Consider the following 24993-nt stretch of genomic DNA (forward strand, 5'->3'; position numbering starts at 1 on the left):
ATCAAGTATAATTCTTTTGCTTGTTACAAATTACTAATCTTCAATTTGCAGTGTTCTCCTCATTTAGTTGTTGGGACAAGATTAATCTTCCAGTAGATACATCAATGACCAAGTTTTTCTTCTTAGAAAATGGTGAGGACCAATCACCATGATTATGGCAGATATGAAGGCCAGAGCATTCTCATTTATAAGAGTAAAGCTGCAACAGAATACACAAAGGGGAGTTCCCGTCGTGGCGCAGTGGTTAATGAATCCGACTAGGAACCATGAGGTTGCGGGTTCGGTCCCTGCCCTTGCTCAGTGGGTTAATGATCTGGCATTGCCGTGAGCTGTGGTGTTGGTTGCAGACGCGGCTCGGATCCCACGTTGCTGCGGCTCTGGTGTAGGCCAGTGGCTACAGCTCCGATTGGACCCCTAACCTGGGAACCTCCATATGCCGCAGGAGCGGCCAAAGAAATAGCAAAAAAAAAAAAAAAAAAAGAATACACAAAGGCCAGTCTAAGCCCCAAAGGTGTTTATATATTAAGGTTGACATTAATTTTTGATCAAATTAATATCAACATTAATATATAAACAGCCCCAAGGCTGTTTATGTATTAAGGTTGACATACATTTTGTATCATATTTGATCAAATTAGCCTTATATAAAATAATGTCATTTCTCTTCTGTTATTTAACATATATACACATTGTGCTTTAAAGCTAAAATGTAACTAAAATATTACAAGAACATAAACTATAACTCTATGTTATTTATGTAATATGTGCATAAGCAATGTAAAGTTTATAGTTTTCTTACTTGGACTCTATAAACTTTTGTGTGGAAATTTAAATGTATACCTTTATCCAAAATATATTTAGAAAGGAAGATTCGATTCCAAGTAAACATAAGGTGATGTATTTATAAATCACAATATGTATACACAGAAACCTTCCTAGCAAAATGATCCTTATGATAAAATCTACAATCCTTTCAGTTAAAGGAGGGGAGACATGGAGAGAAATAAGACTTATGTGGAGGGAACAACCTGTGCCAGAACCTAGAAGGAAGGGAGATCATGACAGTTCTGAACAACTGAGCGATATTAACTGAGCTTGGAAGAGTTGGGGAGAGAAAATCAATGAGTGACAGCTAGGGGTAGAAGCAGGTGGCCCATATAAAAAGCATAGGCTATATTACAAATATTAGAACTTTTTCCTAAAAGAATGGAAAATCATTGAAAAGAGTTGAGTGAAAGTGAATGAAGATACAATTTTTAATTTAGATATGACCTTCTTGCTGAAAGCAAATCTGGTTCTCCTTTGAGGATGCTACTCTACTGCTGCCTTCTCAAGCAGTAGCTTTTGATTGTATTACTTCCTGTTTTTGTGGGTTGCAGTTTTCATACTACCCACTATCAGAGGAGAGTCCTCAGTGTACAACATTGCTGCTTCTAGACCCTCCCTCCTTCCTAATTCTCATTGTCTGTCACTCACTGCCTCACTTTATTGCTGTGAGGTCCCCAACCTTGGGTCAATTCCCACAATATCTCAAGGAGTTTGGCTCCTAGGTTACTATCACTTTCTCCAAAAATCCTCCTCTCCTAAGTTTTGGCATTATCATTATACGCAAAGATGTTTCTCCAGTGTCCTGAACTCACAGTTCCTTGAATGCCTTTCCTCCAATGGCTTTACCCTCCATCCTATTGGAGTCACTTAGATCCAGTTATTTTTGCCATTACCACTTATTGCAACTCCTCTATAACCTTCATGGCAAACATCCCACTCTTTGACCATCATATTGAATGTGTTCAGCTAACCCCAGCACTCTTTTATCTCTACCATGACTTTCAAACTATTTTCTGCTTATCCTTCTATATTTTCACCCTCTTCTACCCCTCATATTTTCTCTTTCCTACTTGCCAGATTATAGTGCATTGTCAATTATTATAAATGGTCAACCACATAAAAACTCAACTTCCTTGCCCTCTCTCTGTATATCACACTCATTTGGAAAAAAAATAAAAATAAAAAAATAACTCTTAGTTAATTCCAACTTTCTCCTTTCTCCAGACCTATACTCATGCCAAATGCCTGCAAAAACATATACAATTATATAGTTATTCTTGCTCTAAATTAACTATGAAAGCCCCCCTCTCCATGAGTTCTGATGTGGTCCAGTGACCAAACTGTTATTTCCTGCTCCATTCACATCCTTCTTCTCCTAGAAGAGCTCCTCTCTAACGATCCTCCAGCATCTCCTCATCCTCACTATTGTCTTGTTAGCTGGCCTCCTATTTCACAGAAAGATCAAATTAAAGCATTTAGAAAGATACTTCTACAAATCCCACCACTAAATCCACCTACCTACCAGTAGTTGCATTAACATTTTTTGTCTTATTTCCTGTTCATTTAGATGAATTCTCAATGCTTTTATCTGGAGCCATTGCCTCTGTTTGTGGAGCAGATCCAGTTCTGCTCATCAGCACTAGGATACTGTTTCAGCAGTTCTCCTACTTCTTTTATACATTGTTAATATCACGGTTTCCCCCTCTTTGTTTCACTATTCCCCTAACTATACTATTTTTCCTATCTTCAAAAAATAATAAAAAATCCTCTGGATCTACTTCTCTTTCTAGCTACCACTACATTTCTGTGTCACTCTTTCCAGAAAAAATTTGTTAGAGCTGACTCTAATTTCTCAATTTTTAATATCTAAAACCCTCTTGAAGCAAAATACTTTTTCCAACATTCATCCAAAACTGCTTGTGCCAACATCATCAAGGGCTTTTGCTTATTAAATGTACTGGTAATTTCAGTCTTCCTCTTATTGGAACCATGAGCAACATTTGATTGATAATTACATTTCCTAGGCTTTCAGGCCACCATTTTCTCTTGTTTATCTCTGATCTCACTATTCATCCTTCTTAGTCTCTTTCCTTGGTTCATTTTTTTCTCCTGAGCTTTTAGTCGATGTTTCTTAGATTTTACTTTGCCATCTTCACTCACTGATTCAGTAAATTCATCCAGTCCAGCAACTTTAGACTATCACCTATGTATTAAATATAATTTTTTATTAAACTAATTTTTCTAATTTTATACTAAAAAAATCTCAAATTTATACCTTCACCCCAAAGCTCATTCTTGCACAGCAAATTCATACATCCAAATATACATGCATCAGTTACACTTAAATATCCACTAAAGTAATGTTTCCTAAACTGAACTTATCTTTCTCATCTCTTCCACCTATAGTCTCCTCAGTTTTACTTGTTGACCAAATCAACTTTGTATTCCTTAGGCTAAAATTTTCTTAATTCCTTTCTCTATTCAACCACACATTTAATTCCTTGGTATATGCACACATATGTAATATAACATACATATGTTACTCGTATGTGTTACCTACACATTTTTCAATACTTCTGCTATTACAACTTGATTGCACAACCATCATAGTTCACACGTATCACTGCACAAGCTCACTAACTTGTCTCACGCTTCCACTCTTGCCCTGCTAAAGTCTGGTTTTAATATAGCATTCAAAGTGATATCTTAAAATGTGTTTCAGGTCTTGTTATTTCTCTGCTCAGTACTTTCTAATGTCACTGAATTCTTTCAGAGAAATTCTTAAGTCATTATAGAATAGTATAAGGGCCTTGGTAATCTGGCCTCCAACGGTCTCATTTTCTACTCTTCTCCCTTTGAGTACTTCAAACTCAATATTGGCCAATTTGGTGTTCCTTGAATAGCCAGAAATGCTCTCACTTTAGACATTTTGCAGTTGCTCCATCTTGCAGGCTCTTTCCCCAAATGTGTTCAGGACTAGCTCCTTTATCTTCCCTAAATATTTGTAAAAATGCATTTCATAGTGAAGCCTGCTCAAAACATCCTAGTTCATATTGCAACATATTGTGTAACTTTGTACCTCTTTATTGTTTTCTTTTTTCAATGGACTTAGTTATGTTTTTCCCCCCTTAAAAAACTCCATGAGGACAGGTTTTTAAAATAAATTTATTTATCTGAATTCCTGATGCATTTCAAGCACCTAGAATAATTTCTGTCATATAGTGAGTACTAAGTGCGTACATAATAAATGGTCCCTTTTCTTACAATGTAGTTAGCAGTTCTAGAAGTGTTGTGCATGAAACTGAGTGTCCCTTAAGTCATTTCAGGGTTCATGAGGTCAAAAGTCTTTTCATAAGGATACTAGGACAGTATTTGCCTTTTTACCATGGTACATTTACACTGCTGCTGCCATTGTATCCTTCATAGCCATATGTAAACAGAAAAATAAAAGCCCATTTCAACTAAGAATGACCTTACTTAAGTATTATAACATTAATTTTAACAAATGTCTACTTTTGACTAAACCCTTTTTCTCCAATATTTCTGTAATGAGATAAGAAATAGCACTTCTGATATATAGGGAAGTATCATGGTTGTCTCAGGGAAAAGCTCTATGCAAGCTGCTTTTATCAAGGAATAACTTTTTATTTGAAAAAATAAGAGATAAAATATGGATATTCAGACTTGAATATTTGATAGGCACTTACACAAAAAGGAATGAGGTGAGACTGTCAATTCAAGAAAAACAGCTGACAGTATTTGTTGCTAATGATAACATTCAAGCCTTCAAGCACAAATTAGAATATTGGGAAGCATGCATTCACCACCATGAACTTGACAGCTTCCCATTACTCAAAGACTTTTCAGATGAGATGACTGGTCATATTAAAGAATGTGATTTTTTTTATCTTGATATTGTGTAATGAAATGTGTCAACATTTGAAAAATCTGCAATATTCAGTGAACCTATATTTTCCAAATGACCAATGCAAGATGTTAAAAAATATTCATAGGTAAGAGATACATTCAAAGTGCAATATAGGTAAATATATTTTACTGTAACTAAATATGGTTTTAGCTTTCACATTGAAACTAACCTTGAAGAAAATACCCTTTGGGTTTTGATAGAGACTAAATTATTTTTAAAAGACTGCTAAGATACCTCTTCCTTTTCAATTAAAGTAAGATTGCATCAGAGATCAATTAGGGTAGACAGTGACCAGTCCAAGCAAGAAATGGTGTGGTTCTCTGGAACTTCACTGTCCAATATATTAGATATTTGCCATGTGTGCCTTCTGGGCACTTGAAATGTGGCTAGGTTGCATTGAGATATACTGTGTAAAATGCATACTGGACTTTAAAGACTTAGCATGAAAAAAAAAGTAAAACATCTCTTTAATAATTTGCTTTAGATTGATTACATGTTGATGTTGGAATGATAATATATCAAATGTATTGTTGCAAATTAATTTTCACTATTTTTATCTTCCTATTGTGGCTACCAGGAATTTTAATATTATATTCCTGGGATATTTTTGTGCCTCACATTATATTTCTCTTGGAATACACTATCTAAACTACACGAGAATGGATGGGAGGAAAAAAAGGAGTTACAAGAGGTTTATGAGAAAGAATTAAAAGGATTTATAAATAATAAAATATGTAAATTAGTAACCTCTGTTTTAGGAATTGTGTGCTACACGAATCTATTTGATCGTATTTAGTAATTTTAATCCATTACAAAGCTCAATCCCAAAAATAATATAAACAATTTTTTAGAAATACTTTATTTGGGAATTTCCATCATGGCTCAGTGGTAAGGAACCCGACTAGTATCCATAGGATGTGGGTTCAATCCCTGGCCTCGCTCAGTGGTTTAAGAATCCGGCATTGCCGTGAGCTGTGGTGTAGGTCACAGTTGTGCTCAGATCTGCCATGGCTGAGGCTGGGGCTGGGGCTGGGGCTGGGGCTGGCAGCAGTAGCTCTGATTTGACCCCTAGCCTGCAGATTTCCACATGCCCTGAGTGCAGCCCTAAAAAGCAAAAAAAAAAAAAAAAAAAAAAAACAACTTTTATTAGTAATCAAGGCATAAAGAATCAAATGAAGCAGTAGCAGTTTTAAAGCAGAATTTTTAAGTGTTTAGTATATTTCTGAAAGTATTTGCATAAAGGCTATCCTAGGAAAGTAACATAAATGAAATGTAGTAATTTTAAGCATATAAATATCTTTGATATAGGTGGTAGAAGAAACCAATGATTCAGGGATGTAGAATAATTTTTAAAAATCAAAATAAACTATAATAGCTTATTCTATTCAATTGCATTGTCAAAGTATGTACATTTTACATAAATAATATGTCAGTACTTTAAGGAGGTTTGAAATTTTTTAAGTAATTATTTATAGACAATTTTGAGTCAACTACTTTTGGAGTTAAGTGCAATCTGACTTTTTTTATCAGAATTAGAAATACGCTATTTTTTAAGAGTACAGAAGTTTATTTTCAAAATAATTGAGATCAAAAAATATTTTTTATAAAAGTATAAGCTTAATATGTATATATTTCAGAGGACCTTAAATCTTATTCCATTTTGTTTAACAAATTAAAAATTCCCTTTGAAGTAATGTATCCTTCTGAATAAAGAAAAACTACTATTAGCCCTTTAAAGGCAAATGCTAGAGTTACTTTTATCTGTAAGACCAAATATTGCTTCTAAATAGAGTTCCTAGCGCATGAATTAATTGCATTCCAACAGCTTACTTAGAAATCGACTTCTAAAACTCAGAACTTATTTATATAAAGGGAAATTCTGTCATTTCCCTGTACCACATATAACTAGCATTCTAGTTTCTCATTGATCTTCAGTTGGTAAAAATCTTAAAGCCATGTGTATAAATACCTAGATGTTTCATCATGTAACAGAAAACTCCAAAATTTCAATGGTTTACACTAACAATTTTTATTTTTCTATCACATTGCCCAACAATAAGAGCATTTATGGTTGGGTGGTATTCTTGACAGCTCTCGTACAAATGGAGCTTCAGGGACTTGGTTTTCCTTCCATCCTGTGTCTTTGCCCTTCTTTGTGGCTTCTTTATTCAGATAGAGATTGGGAAAAAAAGAAGAGGTTCATACATGGGATAAATTTAAGAATATCTTTTTTTTCCTTTCCACTAACTTTCCATTGATCAGAACTCCATGATATGGCTCCAAGCAGACAACAAAGGAAGCTGAGAAATCTACTCTTGTTGAGATAACAGTCCAGAATTACCATTTATCCCAGGCTATTTGCTTTTGAACAGATTTTTTTTTTTTTTCTTTTTTGACTGCTCCACAGCGTATGGAAGTTCCCAGGCCAGGGATCAGATCTGAGCCACAGTTGCAACCTACACCATGCTGCAGCAACACTGGATCCTTAACTCACTGTACCAGACTGGGCATCAAACCTGCATCCCAGCTCTCCAGAGATGCTGATGATCCCATTATGGCACAGGGAGAACTCCTGACCAGATTTTTTTTTAACCTTCCCTCATCTAATGATGAAAGAATGGGGAAATGAAAAAGATAAGGAACAAAGAAAGAAAAAAAAGAAAGATATGGAGGGAAGGAAGGAAGGAAACACAGTTACATGTGAGAGTCTCATTTACATTTTTCTAGAGATTTTTACCACATATTTTTACTACTAAAAACTAAAACAAAAAAACAGGAAATAAACAAAAAACAATAACGAAAGATTTTAAATATGATTTCCGTCTTTTTTTTAATTCAGGACTAATACAAATTAAAAAAAAGACAGTTACACAGAATTGTAATAATCTCTTTTCTAATGAACTTGGGTTTTTTTTTGTGTGTGAAAACATACTGAAGATTCATCTACATGTTTAAAGAAAATTTAAACAGTTGATCCCAAATGCCTATAATGAGTTAAAAATACAGGGTTTGAACTGCCAATGTCAGCTCTTTGCACATAGGTGGTAATAAGGCAGTACCTGGGTTAATATAGTCAGCACACATGAATTATTAGGCTCACACAATGGTTTGAAAGATTTCAAATTAGTTTTTAATATTTCACATAATATTTCCTTTCCCCCAAAACAGAAAACTCCAGCAAATCTGGACCTATTTTCCCACATGCCAGTATTCACTATAGCTGAGTAGTAGCTGACCTCTTATGTCTTATGAAGCTTATGTCTCTGATTTGTCCCAGTTCTATTTCTCTCTATTATTTGAGACATTGGGCTCCTTCACTTACTTAGGTTACCTGCCTGGTCCCTGAAGATATTTGAGTTTGTGACTCCTGATAGGGCATCTATAGGCAGAACTTGGAGCCTGTATCAAAATATAATTACTCCCTGGTATAAGTTATATGAAGATATATAGTGCTAAATATACCTCATCCAGAGTATTCAATTCATGGTCCTGGTGCATATGCATTTACACAATTTTAATCATGTGTAATATATGCATGGGGCAGTGTTTAATTTGACTTTATATCTTCTAAGTCTGTATTGGGTAATAGTAAAGAGTATATGCTCTGGAGCTTGTGCTTAATTGGACCCATTATTAATATCTCTTTTTTATTAGTTTTTATATTTAAAAACTGGAATAAATAACAGTGATCATTAGAATTGCATGATTTAAAGCCTGTAGAGTATTGAGAAAACCAGGAAGTGGTACATTGTGAGCAGAGAACAAACACTATTGGTTTTCTTCCATTTTTCTAAATAATGATATAGAAGGAACTCTGTAAATATTACATGAAAGAATGGATTCATAAGCACAATTAAATTAGCTTATTTCAGCCCATCTGTAAGTTTGTATGTATATATATATATATATCTGGCACAAACATAAAGTTGGCTAAATCAGACATGAATTCTATATATGGTGATCACGTGGAATGAATTATTCTAACTATTCATATCCCAGATTCTTAGTCACAATGAAAAATCATCTTCTGGGGTTTATAAGCTCTAGCAGCTGGGTTTTCTACTTTCCTGGGTGTTCTTAAATAACCCAATTAAAAAACATACAAAAACACCTCCTACACTTTTGTGAAAACTAGGAAAACAAGCAAACACAAAACCAACAAAAGTCAAAGTCACTTAGAGTTCTATCACCTCGAGGTAAACAACTATTCTGTCCTTCTCAACCTGCTCCCACATCTAGTAGAAATTGTGTAGTTAGAAATATCCTTTATCCCTAGTTTTCTCAATGGGACACACCGTGTCAATGCATTTTACAGAAGAAAAAAAAATGTTACTTTTTGATGATAAGAATGTTAATGGGTAAGAGCCACATGAATCCTGTTTTTCCTTCTTTCAGGTCTCTGTGGTCAATCAGCTGGATATGCAAGTCATCGTTTCTAATGTACCTCCTACTCTAGTGGAAAAAAAGATAGAAGATCTTACAGAGTAATGGTTTTGCTTACTTATATATTTATTTTCAAATGGCTATAGCTTTTATTAAATTGGGTCATTTTAATTGTTACCATGTTCAGACTAAACATGGATTTTAAAACATCTGAAAAATAATTCAGCTCACTCTTTTACTGAGATTGGAAGCTTCATTTGAAATATGTGAAGATTCTAAGAGAATCTTCAAATAGGAATGAAAATTAGATTGAGAAGATCTTATTATTCAGAATGCTTAGATTGATGGGTCAACATAACCTCAAAATGCTGCATGTGAGGAATAAATCATAACTTCATGATTTGAGTGTATATCTTGATTTTGTGGCCCCAGATTATTCAAAAAGCTCATTATCTCACCAATCCAGCTAGGCCAGGGAATGCTGCTTCTCAAATAGTGGGTCTAGATGCTAAAGCTTCTTCTTTTTAAAAACTAAGTTGACTGATTTTAAACAACATATGTTTTAATATATATGCCGTGCCCCTCTGCCTTTTGAACAGTTTACACAAAACCTGGCTGAACATGTTCTGTATTGTTGACTCAAAGTTATGATTATGAATCCACAGTTCTCTAATACTCTAAATGTTATCTAGAATTATTATAATGCCTTTACTATCTTACTCTTAACTATCCCAACTTAGTCTACCATGATTTAATAATTTTATAGTAGTGTTTACTAGTTATTCTTTGTCTTCTATTGAGCTAATGTTGACAGATGCCAATTACTGTCATTTTGCCTCTTTCTAACAAAGTATCTCACACTTCCCAGTTACCAGAAGAATTTCAGGTAGTCAAATAGCTAACCTCTTAGTAATTATGTGTCAAATAAAATACAATAGTCACTGATTAAGGCACAAATGACTCTCCTATAATGAAAGCATATATGCTTTGCAACAATTATTTCTTGATGCTTTCCAAAACTGAATTTTTGGGTATCACATAAAATGTCCTGTGAAAGAGGTGATTATCAACATTTAAGCATGGAATAGCAATCACACAGTGTCTTGTTTATTCTGCAAAAGTGGTTTATCTATGCTTAACCTTTACTAAAATAATAGCTGATTAAAATTAGAATTATGCCCAACTGTCTCTTAGCTGCTTTAATGCCACCTATTGAAGCAGGCCTTCTCTGATCACACTAGCCAAAAGAGATGACACTCTTTTCAACCTCTAACCCTTTGTTCTGCTTTTGTTCAAAGGATTATCTAATGTTTATGTTATGTATCAATTTAAGCTTCATAGGGATAGAAAATCTACTTTTCACTATTATAATTCCAGCTATATAGTAGGCATTTGATGCATTTTAATGACTGAAAGTTTTATACAAGCAAAATCATGATGCCCTCTTCTTCATAGTAAGACAACATTTATGAAAACTGAAAAAAGTGGCACCATAAAAATATAAGTTCATAGCAGTTACATGATTTATTCCTCTTACATGGATGTGAAGACATGAAAGAAAAAAATCAGGCATCTTCCAAGCCTTGAGAGAAATGTATCATTCTGAAAGGAACTTTGACTTTATATAATATTGGTTTTGAAACATGAGCTTGGGCAAATAATTTAATCTTCCCCATATTCAGTTTCGCCATTTGTTGACCAGAGCTGATAAAACTGCTATGATAGAATTGTTGTGAGAACTAAATAATAGAAGCTATCTAGGACACTGGAAATTGTGAACATTCAGTGAATAACAGACATTCTATACAAATGATGTTAGTGACCCAAAGTCAATAGGGTAAGGCAGAGAGATACCAGAGTTTTTATATGTTCTAGTGTAGTAGTTTAGTAGTGAAACTCAGATTGTGGATTCAATCAAACAAGTTTGTTTTTTTTGTTTGTTTGTTTTTGTCTTTTTGCCATTTCTAGGGCTGCTCCCACGGCACATGGAGGTTCCCAGACTAGGGATCTAATCAGAGCTGTAGCCATTGGCCTACACCAGGGCCACAGCAACGTGGGATCCGAGCCGCGTCTGCAACCTACACCACAGCTCATGGCAAGGCTGGATCCTTAACCCACTGAGGAAGGCCAGGGATCGAACCCACAACCTCATGGATCCTAGTTGGATTTGTTAACCACTGAGCCACAACAGGAACTCCTCAAACAAACAAGTTTTAATCATACTATAATTGGATGATCTCTGGGAAAGATATTTAGCACTAAGGGCCACATTTTTTCATCTTCAAAACTGGAATAAGGATGGCAATCCTGTATTGCTTTTTTTGTTATTAATAGAATTAAATATAAATTTGCTCGTGCAATAAGCATAGCAGGCAAATGCAGGATTCCTTCTTATAGATTTTTTTGTATAATGTGTGTTTTTAATCTGAGATTCTTAGGCACAAAAATTTTAGATTCCTTTAAAAAAATGAACTTGATTTTTTAGAGCAGTTTTCCTCACTAGCCACATCTTGCATCAGAGTGGCACATTTGTTACAATCAATGAACCTACATTGACACCTCATAATCATTCCAAATCCATAGACTACTCTATGGTTCGCTCTTGGTGTTGTACATTCTGTGGTTTGGGAGACCAGGTAACCAGTCATGCATCTATATAGCAGCAATGCAGGATAGAGATCAGAGTGGCTTAGATGGATGGTAGGGGTGGACATAGGGAGGGATTAAGTTAAGGGTATATTTTTGAAAGTACAGCCTATAGAACTTAAGGATTGGACATATGAGAAAAGTTAAGAAACAATAATGACTCTTGGGTGTTGGGTCTGAGCAAATGAAAAAAATCAAAATAATATTTTGCCATACTTAAACATTGAAGAATTTGATAAAATTATACATGTGAAAGTAATGGTAATGTAATCTTGGAAAGGACTGATTTTATTTGGCCATACTTAATTACATTTATTCACATCAATATATGCCCTGGATGTCAGCTCCCTCTTTCACCATCATCCTGCTGATTTCCCAACTTGGTAATATATTAAAATCCCATTATCTCCTCCCCACAGGCATTTTCTTAGCCTTACATTAAGATTATTTTCTTCTGTCTCATTTTTTCCATGTGAACTGAATATGGTGCTATCCTATCAAACCAATGAAAACCTGTTAAAAAAAAAAAAAGATAAGTCCAGCTGGGACATATGAAATATATCATTGTACTGAGAGTTTATTTAGCTGTGGAGTCCTTCTTATCTGCTCTGTTCTAAATTGAATTGCTGTATTCCCAATCACATGCCAATTTTTTTTAAAGTGTACTTAACACAAAGATGTAGTCAAACTTGAAGAGGTTATCAAAAGAGAATGACCATAAATGACCTAATTTTATCAGAAAATAAAGCACAGACATTTCAATGTCACAACTTTTGAAAATAATGTTTTCTGAGCTCCTTGATGGGTGACCTAGCAGTTTAAGGATTCTGTGTAATCACTGCTGTGGCTTGTTGTCAGTGTGCTGTGACTCAGGTTCAGTTCCTGGCCCAGGAAATTCTGCATGCCACAGGTGCAGTAGCAACAACAACAACAACAACAACAACAACAACAAAAAAAGAAAAAGAAAATAAGGTTTTCTGTAATAGGCACATAACAGCTATAAAATAAATTGAAACCAGTCATAAAAATAAAACATATAAAATTAAATCCTTTTTTAATATTCAAGGTAGAAGTGATCTTTTAAAAAAGAGAACAATTAAAAAAATTTTAAAAAAAGAGAAAAATTTTCAAAGAGAAAAATTTGATTTGAATTTGTTCAAAGTCTAGATAAGTCATTGTTTTGACATAAAAGGGGTTCATCTGCTATTCTTCTGAAATACTTTGGGGCTTTATTCTGGTAGAGGAAGAAGTAACTTCCTGTCTTTCCAAGAAGAAATACTTATTTTCAATTCCTTATAAGTCATAGTTCTTTACAAAATCTACATAGCCTGAATACAATTAAACTTGCACAAAATAATGCTGATACTGTTACTCATGCACACTTCAGAACTAACCAAAGGCAAATTCCTGATCAACTAGTTTTACTTTTTCTTAAGATTCCATTGGATATTGATTCAGTAAACAGTCATGTATGCTGATGCATTTGCTTTCAACAGGTTTATTTCATATTTTAATGATCCTGCTCACCATTCATTAATTAACCCTACTCTAGAAATTAACAAATTTCTGAATGTTTATAGTAAAAACTAGACCATTTTCTATTGGGAGAAAAAAAACAGTTTTGAAGGAAAATAAATCAGCTTTCTTAATATTTGCCATCTGATATACATATATATATGATATAGAAAATTTAAATACTTGATTTTGTTCCTCTTTCATTTTTTTCAGCAACATACATTAAAAAAAGAAAAAGAATGGAACTTAGTTACATTTAGATAATATCGTTTGTCAGATTCAGTATTTTTTGTTTTTTTCTTGCCTTTTTTCAGAAACAATGAAAACAAAGCCATAAACAAACAAGCACATACTTTTTATAATTCCATTGAGGCTATTTTAATTTTACTTTTATTTTATTTTATTTTATTTTTTTTCTTTTTGCCTTTTCTAGGGCTGCTCCCGTGGTATATGGAGCCAGGCTAGGGGTCGAATCGGAGCGGTAGCCACTGGCCTACGCCAGAGCCACAGCAACGCGGGATCCGAGCCGCGTCTGTGACCTAAGCCACAGCTCACAGCAAGGCTGGATCCTCAACCCACTGAGCAAGGCCAGGGATCAAACCCGCAACCTCATGGTTCCCAGTCAGATTCGTTAACCACTGAGCCATGACGGGAACTCCCTTACTTTTGTTTTAAAATAATGTTCAATATAGTTGAGCAATTACTACTGTTTTTAAGAAGAGGTAAGTAGGATCTTCCTTAGCTGAAAATATAGTTTAATGGAAGGCCAATTAAAAACACTATTTTTTGAGTTTTAGAATAGACAGATACATTTTTACATTGTCTTTGCTTTTCCTTTAAGAAAAATACAAACATGAAAAAACATAGTGTTGGAACAAGTATTCTACTTAAGAAAATAGCGAGCTTAAACAGTAGATTGAGCTAGGCTGCGGAAAATAAAAGTAAATTTAATTCACAAGTGACAGTTGTAATGAAGGTACCAGTATATTGGCTGTGATATTCTTATTTTAACTTATGATTTGTGCTATATATTTTACAATAATTTGAATAAATATTTTTTAACATATGATGGAGGAAAACATTAACTTATACAGGTGTATTCTATGCTGTAATTTGAGGGAAAGTGGTTACTCATATTCCAAAGGTAAAATCCATTAACAAAAACTGTGAAAAAAGGCACTTTTCTGCTTCAATATATATTTTCCTCAAAAAATATTTGAAAACACGACTGGAGAAACTAAAGAGGGAAGCAGAGAAAGGTAAAGTGTTATCTCTGTTTTATCTATCTTTTCCCAAATAACATATCATTTAGTTCAATTTATTTTTCAGGGCTTTTCTTGCAACAAGTAGAAAATAACTAGAAAGTAGTTGCAAGATAAAAGTAAGTGCATGATATATGGTTCCATGAAAACATTTGAATTATAGTTGCTTTCTAAAGATTTCCGAAATACATAGTGGGCATTTCTTTCCAAATTCTTCTTTCTGTCATATTCTTTTATGTTTTTATGGCCCCGAAGTTTTGCCAAGTAGAACATCTTATTATCTTTTATAATTAGTCCCACCCATGGTACAAGGTAAATGTATTGTTTGCTTGTGCAGCCACTCAATTAAGACACCTGATCAGCAAGAGCCAGTTCCTCTGTTCTCTTAAGCATATTTATAGTTCTTCTCTTCACTTCCTCCAAGGTCTACATGATTTACCTTTCTATGCTGCTGGTTTTTAACGCAAGAAATACATTCAATCGTGTTTATATGACAATTCCATTTGTATCAGCAGCAATACAAACTATATTTTAGATACTTTCACTTATGTCTAAATTATAGTAGAGGCCACTTTTTTAATGTTCAACATTATTTAGTAATTTAAGGCAGCTTATGATAACTCATCCAATGAAACAAGGTAAATATATTTAACATGAGTCATAAAAGCATAGCAAACAGAATAGAAATTACAGAAGGAGTCAAAGTGAGAATAGTAACAGAGATGCTACAAAGTCCTGCAGAGTCACTATAGAGTGGTAAACAAGCTTGATTTTCATCATTTTAAGGCCAAAGTGAAGAAAGCAAGAAAATTAACATATAAAAATATAAGTCAGTTACAAAATTCAAAATACCAAACCACTTTTGATGGAAAGGCAGCACTATTTCTGAGTGAGATGCCAGATTGGAGGAAAATGTTTTTATCCCGTGGGACATCATAGAAAGAATATCTCCTAAGGTCATGAAGAAAGTGCTCCATGGAAACCAGAACATTGCTGAGGATACGGTCTGGGTGGTCTCTACAGGTCTATGTTAACGGAGGATATAAGTTCAGAATATTAGGAAAGTCTGTGCTGTATTGCATATCCCTCTGGCCATCTGCACTGCCTATTGATTCTTCTAGCCAAGCTTTTGAAAAAATATCGACAAGTACTTGGAGTGGAACTCCTTATGTGCTAGTTAAATATAAACCATTTACTTCAACAGAAGGCTAAGCAGGGTTTACAATCATGAAATCTGAGCAGTTTCTACAACCACCACAGCAAATAGCTAACATTTGTGGTGCACTTTTTATTTGTTGGGTTTGGGGCACTTAATGGGAGTTATCTAGTTAATTTATCACAGAGACCTTTGAGGTAGATATGATCACTTTCCCCAGTGTACAGATGAGTTCCCTAAAATTTGAGAGGTTGGAATAATTTCCACAAAGACACAGCCAGCCAGTGGTGAAGATTAATTTGAACCTATGTGTACGGGCCAGCAGTATGCTGGGTTCCTAACCACTCCCTCTGTATAATGGTTATTGGAAGGCAAACCTAATTAAAAATCCAATCTATTTTTTCTTGGGAGTGAGCTGTCCTAGGAAAAACAAGGCCAGAAATGCTCATCAGATGGTAATTTAAGCTTGGCTTATTCACACAGATAGGTAACCAAGAAGATGGCTGATGTAATAATTTTAGTATGAAAATAATAAAAGTTAAATCAGCCGTAAGTATTTGTTTTAGTTATAAAACTATTTCAGTAAAGGTAATAGTTATAAAATTATTACCTTGAGTTTATTTCAGTTTTTGTTATAAAACTATTTCAGTACACTTAATTTTTTTATAATGCAATTTCTGGTTGAAACTAATTGAAAATGTGCATATAGGTAACTGGATAAAATAATGTTATAAATTAAAACTTAGGGGCCTCAACCCAAAATAACTTGGTTTAATAATAAGTTAGTTAACTGAAACAGTTTTTTAATTGGTACCCTTAGTTTGTGATTTAAAAAAAAAAAAAACTTTTCGCATAGAAAAACTTTTAGGTAATTATGCCTTTCAAGGTTTATTTTAAGAAATTAGATTAGTTTAAATTAGAAACTAGTTTAAATTTTAATTAATTATTTATCATGTGGTAGTATATATACATGTTATATATACATATATTTACATGTAAACATGTGTTATAAAACATGTAAACACACATATATGTAAACATGTAATGCATATGTTAATTATATTGATGTGTTTCCTTAGAGTCTTTGATACTTTGTCTAAAGATCACATTATAACATATTACTAAATATTATGTGTATGTTATAGATCTTTTAACTAGGGTAGAATAATAAATCCTAATGAAAATTTAATTTTTATTTAACAATTATAATCAAAATACCAATTCTTTTGTACTATACTTGCTTCTTAGAAGATCAGAAAGTTCTTTGTTTTGAGAAATTTTGCCGTAATCAAGTACTATACTGCCATATTCGATTGTACTACTTGTAATTTATTTTTAAAATTTTTATTATAGTTGATTTACAGTGTTGTTTCAATTTCTGCTGTACAGTATAGTGATCCAGTCATGCATTATTTTTCTCATACTATCTTCTATCATGTTCTACCCCAAGAGATTGGATATAGTCTCCTGTGCTATACCATAGGACCCATTGCTTATCCACAGCAAATGTGATAGTTTTCATCTACCAAACCCAAACTCCCCGTCCATCCCACTCCCTCCCCCTTCCCTTGGCAACACAAGTGTGTTCTCCATGTCTGCGAGTCTGTTTCTGCTCTGTAGGTGGTTCATTTGTGCCATATTTTAGATTCCACATATAAGTGATAACATATGGTATTTGCCTTTCTCTTTCTGATTTACTTCACTCAGTATGAGAGTCTCTAGTTCCATCCATGGTGCTGCAAATGGCATTATTTCATTCTTTTTTATGGCTGAGTAGTATTCCATTTTGTATATATACCACATCTTCCTAATCCATTCATCTGTCGATGGACATTTAGGTTGTTTCCATGTCTTGGCTATTGTGAATAGTGCTACAGTGAATATAGGGGTGTATGTATCTTTTTGAATGAATTAACACATATTTGAAGCAATATATTGCTTTGAAGAATTTAGGTTCATGGTACTATTAACATTATAAAAACTTAATTACAGACATCTCCCTTAATACAGTATATGAGTATGATAACAGATATTACAGATTGATAAATAATATTATGTATCTCTATGTGCATATGTATACATATATAAATTATACAACTTTCTTATTAATTAATGGCTTTAAACAAAATATTATACACCATAATTTGACAGTGACCTTGTAGCATGCAAATACTTTAGATTGGTAGGCTGGAGACTATGTTTGTTCTTGATGAAATTATATGATGTAAATTTTCATGACATTTGATTCTAAATTGTATGTGTGAATTGACTTTATTAGTAAATTAAAGAAAAATATATTAAGAGAAATTTAAATATCAGTATTTACTTGAGCCAGTTCAAAGTAACATATCGTGTGTGTGTATATATATATATATGTAATGGAGACAGACACTGAAGAAATGCATAGGTATATTAACAGATGATAAGTGGAAAGATTGACTTTTACCAAATGTGCTCATATTTTAAAATAATTAAATTTAGTTTTATATATCAGAAAAGATAAGGAAGGAATTCAAATACGGACATGTACACATTTTGCTTTCTCATAACAGATAATTCATCCCAAAATATCTTTAAGTGTTTAAGAAAAAAATATTCCCGGAAACTACATTGTTACATGTTTTAAATGATGGAATTCATTTTCAGATTTAATTGATTTATGATTCCCTGATACCATGAAGGATTTAATACAGTTATATTTCATTCCACATCTAACTCTTTAGGCACAAATGACACACTAGTCTGTGCAATATTGCACAGAAATATTAAAAAGACACAAGCTCAATAGGCAAGTTACTTAATTGTAAGAATAGACAAGTTTCTTTACTGTATATGTACTTCATTGCCTTTGTATATCTGTGCATATGTGAAAGATTTCCTTGGGACATATTTAATCACTGTGTAAGTACATTGTAGCTGTTAGAAACTACTAAAGTGCAGTATTGGCACAGATACCTACCTTCTGCCATATATTTAACAAGGTATTCACATTTGTTTGTTTTTTGGTATCTGAACTAATAGTACTAGTGATAAATATGCTTTCTTAATAATTCCGTAAATTCATTAAATGTCTCAAATGAGTTAAATACAAGAAGCTTATCTATGAAAACATTTAAGCCAAATTATTAAAACCTTAATCATATCCTATGAATTAGTAACTACGTGCCAAAAACTGTGTAAAGATTTTAGCAAAAACTTCAGTTCATTTAATGCACCCAACAATCCCATGTGGCAGATGATTTCCTCATTTTGTAGTTAAGGCAACTAAGACCTTGAGAGCTCAAAATTACTTGTCAAAGGTTATACAGTTGATAAGTTAAGGAAAACTGAAGCCAAACCTCAGCGCTCCTCACCACTATGTTAATCATTGTTTGTGCCTCCTACAAAATGTCAAGAGTGTAATGTGGTTTGACTCTGGGGCTTTTCTTATTTTTATTAAGTGAGCATAAGTCTCTCAAGAAAATAATTTTAAAACACAGGCTGAATGATATTAGACAGCCTAAATGTCCCAGTACAGCCATTCTCCTCAGTTTCCTGGGAGGCAGCATTCAACTACAAACTGGTATTTCCAAGTGGATTCCCTCCCCCTTCCGTTTTCCACATTTTCTTTTCTTTATTCTTTAGCAAGGATCTCATCAGCAAAGATACTCTGTCAGAGAGATCAGTGGGTATGGTTGATGGAGAGAAAAGGAAAAGAAATAATTCTTCAATAAAAGAGATTTCAGCTATGCTTCTCTATACAAATTTAAAAGCAAACAAGCAAACACTTGATTACATTGGCTGTGTCCCCTGCTGTGAACTCCAGACTTGTGTCTAATGGTACAGCCCTTTCCTCTAAAATTTAGTATCCCAGTAGTTCTTTAAATAAGGGCAAACCAAGCACACAGCAGACTCTGAAAGCCACAATTTTATGTTTTAATAGAGCAGAAAGCAAGTCAATTTTGGCATCTGAAGTAAAAGTTATTTCCTATGGTATCAAAGGATATATTACCCCCTCTTCCCTCAAAATGCCTCACAGCTTGGACTCCAAAAGGAACATTGAATCTATAGATAAATTTTAAGATATTTGCCATGTATAGTTATTAAAATTAATTCATTTACATATAGATATCTATAAATATTTAATAATATGCATTGTAATGTTAATCTTTAAGGATTCATAATATAAGGTTTTTAATAAGGAAAAGAACATTAAAGAAATTGCCACTTGCGGCAATACAGATAACAGTTATTTGGCAATAATTTGCACTTTCAATTAAAATCAAGTTATCCAATTAGCAAAAAAATTGTACTTTACAGAAAATTACCTACAGGTTGACATTATTACTGTCTTTTCTATTGAATATTACCTATTCTATATTAACTGCTATAGCTTCTAGTTGTTTCAATTCACCTAAGTAGCTGCTGAGATTTTCATGCAATATTTTTATCTTAACCTGGTAAATTTGGCAGTGCAAAATATCCCTACATTCTCCCACTGCTATAATGCTCTGGGGGTCTTTATGCACTTAAGGAAACAGGTATCCTGCTCTTGCACTTTGGCATATAGCTGTGTGCCTGGTATCACAAAGTATGGTGGAAGTTGTAATTTAACATCAACCATATGAACTCAAGGGTTCTAATGACCCCACGGCTCCTATAAAGCATAGACAGCTTTATTTGTACAACATAGTTGGCATTTCTCATGAGCCATGTAAAGTCTCTAATGGCATCATAAATTTTTAAACTCTAGACTTAAGTAGGACATGGTTGATGACCTCTTTCAGCTTCCAGCATCATTGGGAGTTAAATGCTCTAAATATACAGAGAAAATTTTTCAAGGGTTCCTATTCCATAAACATTAGCGAAAACCAGGCCGTCATCATTTTTCATTTACTAAATGTCATTTCACATTGAAGGTGATTTTTTTCCCCCAGTGAGCCCATCAGAATGTCATGTTTATGCTTTGATCTATTTACAGGATTTTGGATCGTTATGTTCAGGAGCAAATTCCTGGTGCCAAGGTTGTGGTGGAGTCCATCGGTGCTCGCCGGCATGGCGATGCTTTTTCTCTAGAAGATTACACTAAGTGTGACTTGACTGTCTATGCAATTGACCCCCAAACGAACAGAGCCGTTGACAGAAATGAGCTTTTTAAGTAAGTACTTTTATTGTCTGTAACAGTTCATTGGTTAAAGTACCACCCATATATATTCCTGATTTAAGGTTTCAGGTACATACAGTTTAAAACCCACAAAATTGTTCTTGAAAGTTAAGAGTAAGCAAGCAAATAAACAAACAAAAACACTAAAAACAATCCCTAGGGTGCTCAGGCCTAGAATTTTGTGTAAGATAAAATGACTTCAGAGAATCTGTTCTTGAGATGTCAGAGGATCCATTATGCTTAAGAGCAAGGAACAGTTCATTAAGTTCACTTTGCCTCTGCTCCCACTTTTGCTCTAGGACTCCAGCTATTTGAAAGGAAAGTGCAGATTCCTTCTTAAAGTGGCAGTTTGCCTGCAATGATGTCAGTAGGCTTGAATTTTTTTTTTTTCCTTTTTTTTTAGGGCTGCACCTGAGGCATATGGAAGTTCCCAGGGGTCGGATCGGAGCTAAAGCTGCTGGCCTAAGCCATAGACACAGCAATGTGGGATCCGAGCCACATCTGCAACCTACACCACAGTTCACAGCAGCAACACCAGATCCTTAACCCACTGAGCAAGGCCAGGGATAAAATACCCATCCTCATGGATACTAGTCGGATTTGTTTCCGCTGCACCACAACTGCAACTTTCTCAGTAGGGTGAATTTTAAGAACAAGCCTATTGTTCTTCAAGGTTTTATTGAATCAGCAAAATTGATATCTGATGTTTTTCCTTGACTTTGGGATAGGAGAGCAGAGGGAATAATCACTTCTACCTAAGTTCATCCCCTATGTGACATTTCATCGTGGTATGAATTTGAATATTTGAATATTTAAGTTATAAATTCTAAAAATAAAGAAAATACAGAATCTTAAAATGCTGCTACATATTCTCTGGAAATTATTCTAGAACAGCTTTTTTTTTTTTTTTTAATGTTAGTTTCTCCTTTATTCTAGTGACACCTAGTGTACAAAATATTCTTAGCATGCAATTCTTATCTAAAGTAAAAGTTTTTTTTTAGTAAAAATACATATTGATATGTAGTCATATATGTTGTCTAAATATTTGGACTATGTGGTATGTACCAAAATCTGTTATTTCAGAATTTAGTGTTTCTTGCCTATATGTGTAATAAACAGCATACAAATAAATATATGCATATACAAATTTACATATGTATCCATATGTGGGTGCATGTTTTAATTTAGTAAACATCTCTTTACCCATTTATTTATTGAAACTCATAGAATCTGAATTTAGTTTTACTTTATGTCTGATAAAATTTCACTGCTCCTATTTCAGCAATGATGAAATAGTGACTTGCTATCACCTTGTTTTTTTAAAAAATCCATGGTTATTAAGTAGTAATAGCAAAATAATATAATCAATTTATATGCAATAGATATTTAGGCCATAAGAAAGATAGTATGCTAATCATTGTGAGGAAAACATGACTGAAGCAACACTTCCTCTGAGGCTTTAGAATCACCATCCAAATGAAGCAGCAATTAGGTCTACAAAGTCAATGTTTGCTTACTTTATTAATCTAAAAAATAACTTAAAGTGTATATTAAAAGTTATTTATTCTATTAACTGTCATTACTAACATTTATTTAAATCTGCATTCTATGTTTTTATATACTTTGGTTTTATTTTTAAATATGATGACAGATTGTTACAATGAAGCTTTTTTTCCTAAATATAAAAATATCTATGTTCTATTCCCATTGTGGCTCAGGGGAAACCAACCTGACTAGAATGAGGATGCGGGTTTGATCCCTGGCCTTGCTCAGTGGATTAAAGATCAGCTTTGCTGCGGGCTATGGTGTAGCTTGCAGACATGGCTTGGATCTGGCATTGCTGTGGCTGTGGTACAGTAGGACAGCTATAGCTCTGATTCAAACCCTAGGCTGGGAAATTCCATATGCCATACCTGTGGCCCTAAAAAAATATAAATAAAATTAAATAAAAATAAAATAAAAATAAAAATATCTGTTTTCCTTGGGCTAACAGCTTGGCTTTAAAGAACAAAATAATGATGACTATAATTTGAATTGTAGTTGTAAACATTTTAGAGATAAAAAGATTTGGGAACTGAAGCCAATTCGGTTTCAACTGATACTTTGAGGTACAAGATCAACATTCTTCATTCTAAACAAGTTTTCCCAAACCTAGATTATATTGTGAAGAGTATAGATCTAAATTCAATTAAATAACTATTATAGCCAGGAAGGAAAGGAAAAAAATAGAATAACTACAAATCAAAATATTTTTATATTGAGAAGAGGATAAAATAGCTATGAAGTATTAAAATGTTGCTTTAGCAGTCTTCAGCTTGAATAGCTGAGAAACATGGGTCTAATTTAAACCTAAGAAGCGTTCCTTGAAATATTTTATAATGAAATTATATAGAGATATTTCATAATTCAAGACTGATAATGCACAGATATTATTATAAGATGTTATATCTATCCTGAAATTATGAAAGTTATTGAAAATTTATTTTTAACACTGAACAAATATACTAGAATACTGAGATTGTTACAAAATGCCCAGACTAAAGAATTCACTGTGAGTTTTAAAATTTGATTAACTATATCAAAAATTTCTAAGACTTTATACTTGCATAGAGAAGACTGGAATTTAATGACAATTACATATTTTGTTTCACAATATTAATAGTATTTTAATTTTCTTATGCTTAGTTGTCTGAATTGTATAATTTTCTGCAATAAGTTATATTATTTTTATCTTGCTTTTATTCTTCTTGTGGTTGAGCTTCTTTAATCTGTATTTTTTTGGGAGTTTTTGTTGTTTTCATTTCTGGAATATCTTAGACAATATACCTTAAAATATTTTTTATACCCTATTTTCTTTTTATTCCTTTTCTGGATCTTCAATTAAAATTTGTTTTTTTTTCTCTTTCTCTTTGTTTCTTTCCACTTTGTTCTTGTTCTTCTCCCTTCCCCCCATTTCTTGTCTCTTTGTATTTTAGTTTAGATAATTTTTGTTGCCCTGTTTTCAAGTTCACTGACTCATCTGTGTTAGCCTACTGATAAACTCTTTGAAGGAATTCTTTATTTTTACGTATTTTTTAAAACCTTGCATTTCCATTTGGTTCTTATAGTTTCTACCACTTTACTGAATTTCTCGATTATTTCAAGCATGTTTTCCTCTTTACACTAGATCCTGTAAAGTACTAATCAGAGTTGTATCGAAGTCCCTATGTGAATAGTGCCAACGTCTGGGTTATCCCTGTTTTTGTTTCTATTGCTTTCTTTGTCATTCAGCAGACCCTGAATGCCTGTGACACAGAAAGGGTTTCTCTCTATTCTCTTAACTCTCTTGATGTGGTAAACTGTCCTTGCCTGTTGCTTGGTTCTTCTCTTAAGGTGGGGCTGGAGATGAGACAATGGGAAGTTCTGGGGAGGGGTATCTCTATTTTTCTCTTCTAGCCCATCTGTCAAGGACTTGGGGTCGAGCTTTCTCAGCTTTCCTTCTCTGTCTTCCCATGGTATCCATATTCTACTTTATGTTTGTGGAGGTTCTTTGGTGTAAGAGAGTTCCCTGCCCCGCCCCCCAACCAGTCATAGATGTCTACTTTGTACTCCTGCAGGGTCCTAGCCCAAGAAGCCCTAGCCCTCTCCTCCTTCAGCTGTAGTGGATTTTGCTCACAACTCTTCTGCTGAAGCAGTGGATCTTTAATTGAGCCCTAGGAATGGATGTACTTCCCTATCTCTAAAGCTCTTGCTCTGTATGAGATACAGGTCCAGGGAATTTCAGTGCCCCAGCCTTAGCTGATCACTTCCTTTATCCCTGTACTATGAAAAGGATTTCTCTGGTCTCCAACCCCATCCTCAGTCTATCTTACGGAGGTCTGCAGAAGAATTTGCAATTAAGTAATGAGACTCAAGTCAATAAGGTTTTAAGGAAAAACATTATGACCCAGTTTTTGCCTGGGCAAGTTGTTTTGCATATATGCAGCAAAAAAGAAAGACATTCTAGATCAGTTATGGATTCAAAAGCAATCAATTCTTCTAGTAAACAATTACTTATGATTACCTAGATTGAGAAATAAACCAAAGTAAATATCTGAAAAAGAAGTTATTATAATATCAAAGACTAGTATATCTTCCTTTAGGTGACTTGGGT

At 33.7% G+C, this 24993-nt stretch overlaps 1 protein-coding gene and 1 long non-coding RNA gene across 3 annotated transcripts in view; one reads left to right on the top strand and one right to left on the bottom strand.

The window, feature by feature from the left end:
* PCDH15 (protocadherin related 15) overlaps window positions 1–24993 on the top strand; it is an 857865-nt gene that overhangs the window by 806278 nt on the left and 26594 nt on the right. The window contains 2 exon segments of the mRNA XM_021073535.1: window positions 9152–9240; window positions 20679–20855. Of these exon segments, the coding sequence (XP_020929194.1) occupies window positions 9152–9240; window positions 20679–20855 (266 nt within the window).
* Window positions 1–24993, bottom strand: part of LOC102158750 — a 102738-nt gene that overhangs the window by 13792 nt on the left and 63953 nt on the right. The gene's annotated exons all lie outside the window — the stretch shown is intronic.

The sequence above is a fragment of the Sus scrofa genome, chromosome 14, assembly GCF_000003025.6.
Source record: "Sus scrofa isolate TJ Tabasco breed Duroc chromosome 14, Sscrofa11.1, whole genome shotgun sequence".
NCBI lineage: Eukaryota > Metazoa > Chordata > Mammalia > Artiodactyla > Suidae > Sus > Sus scrofa.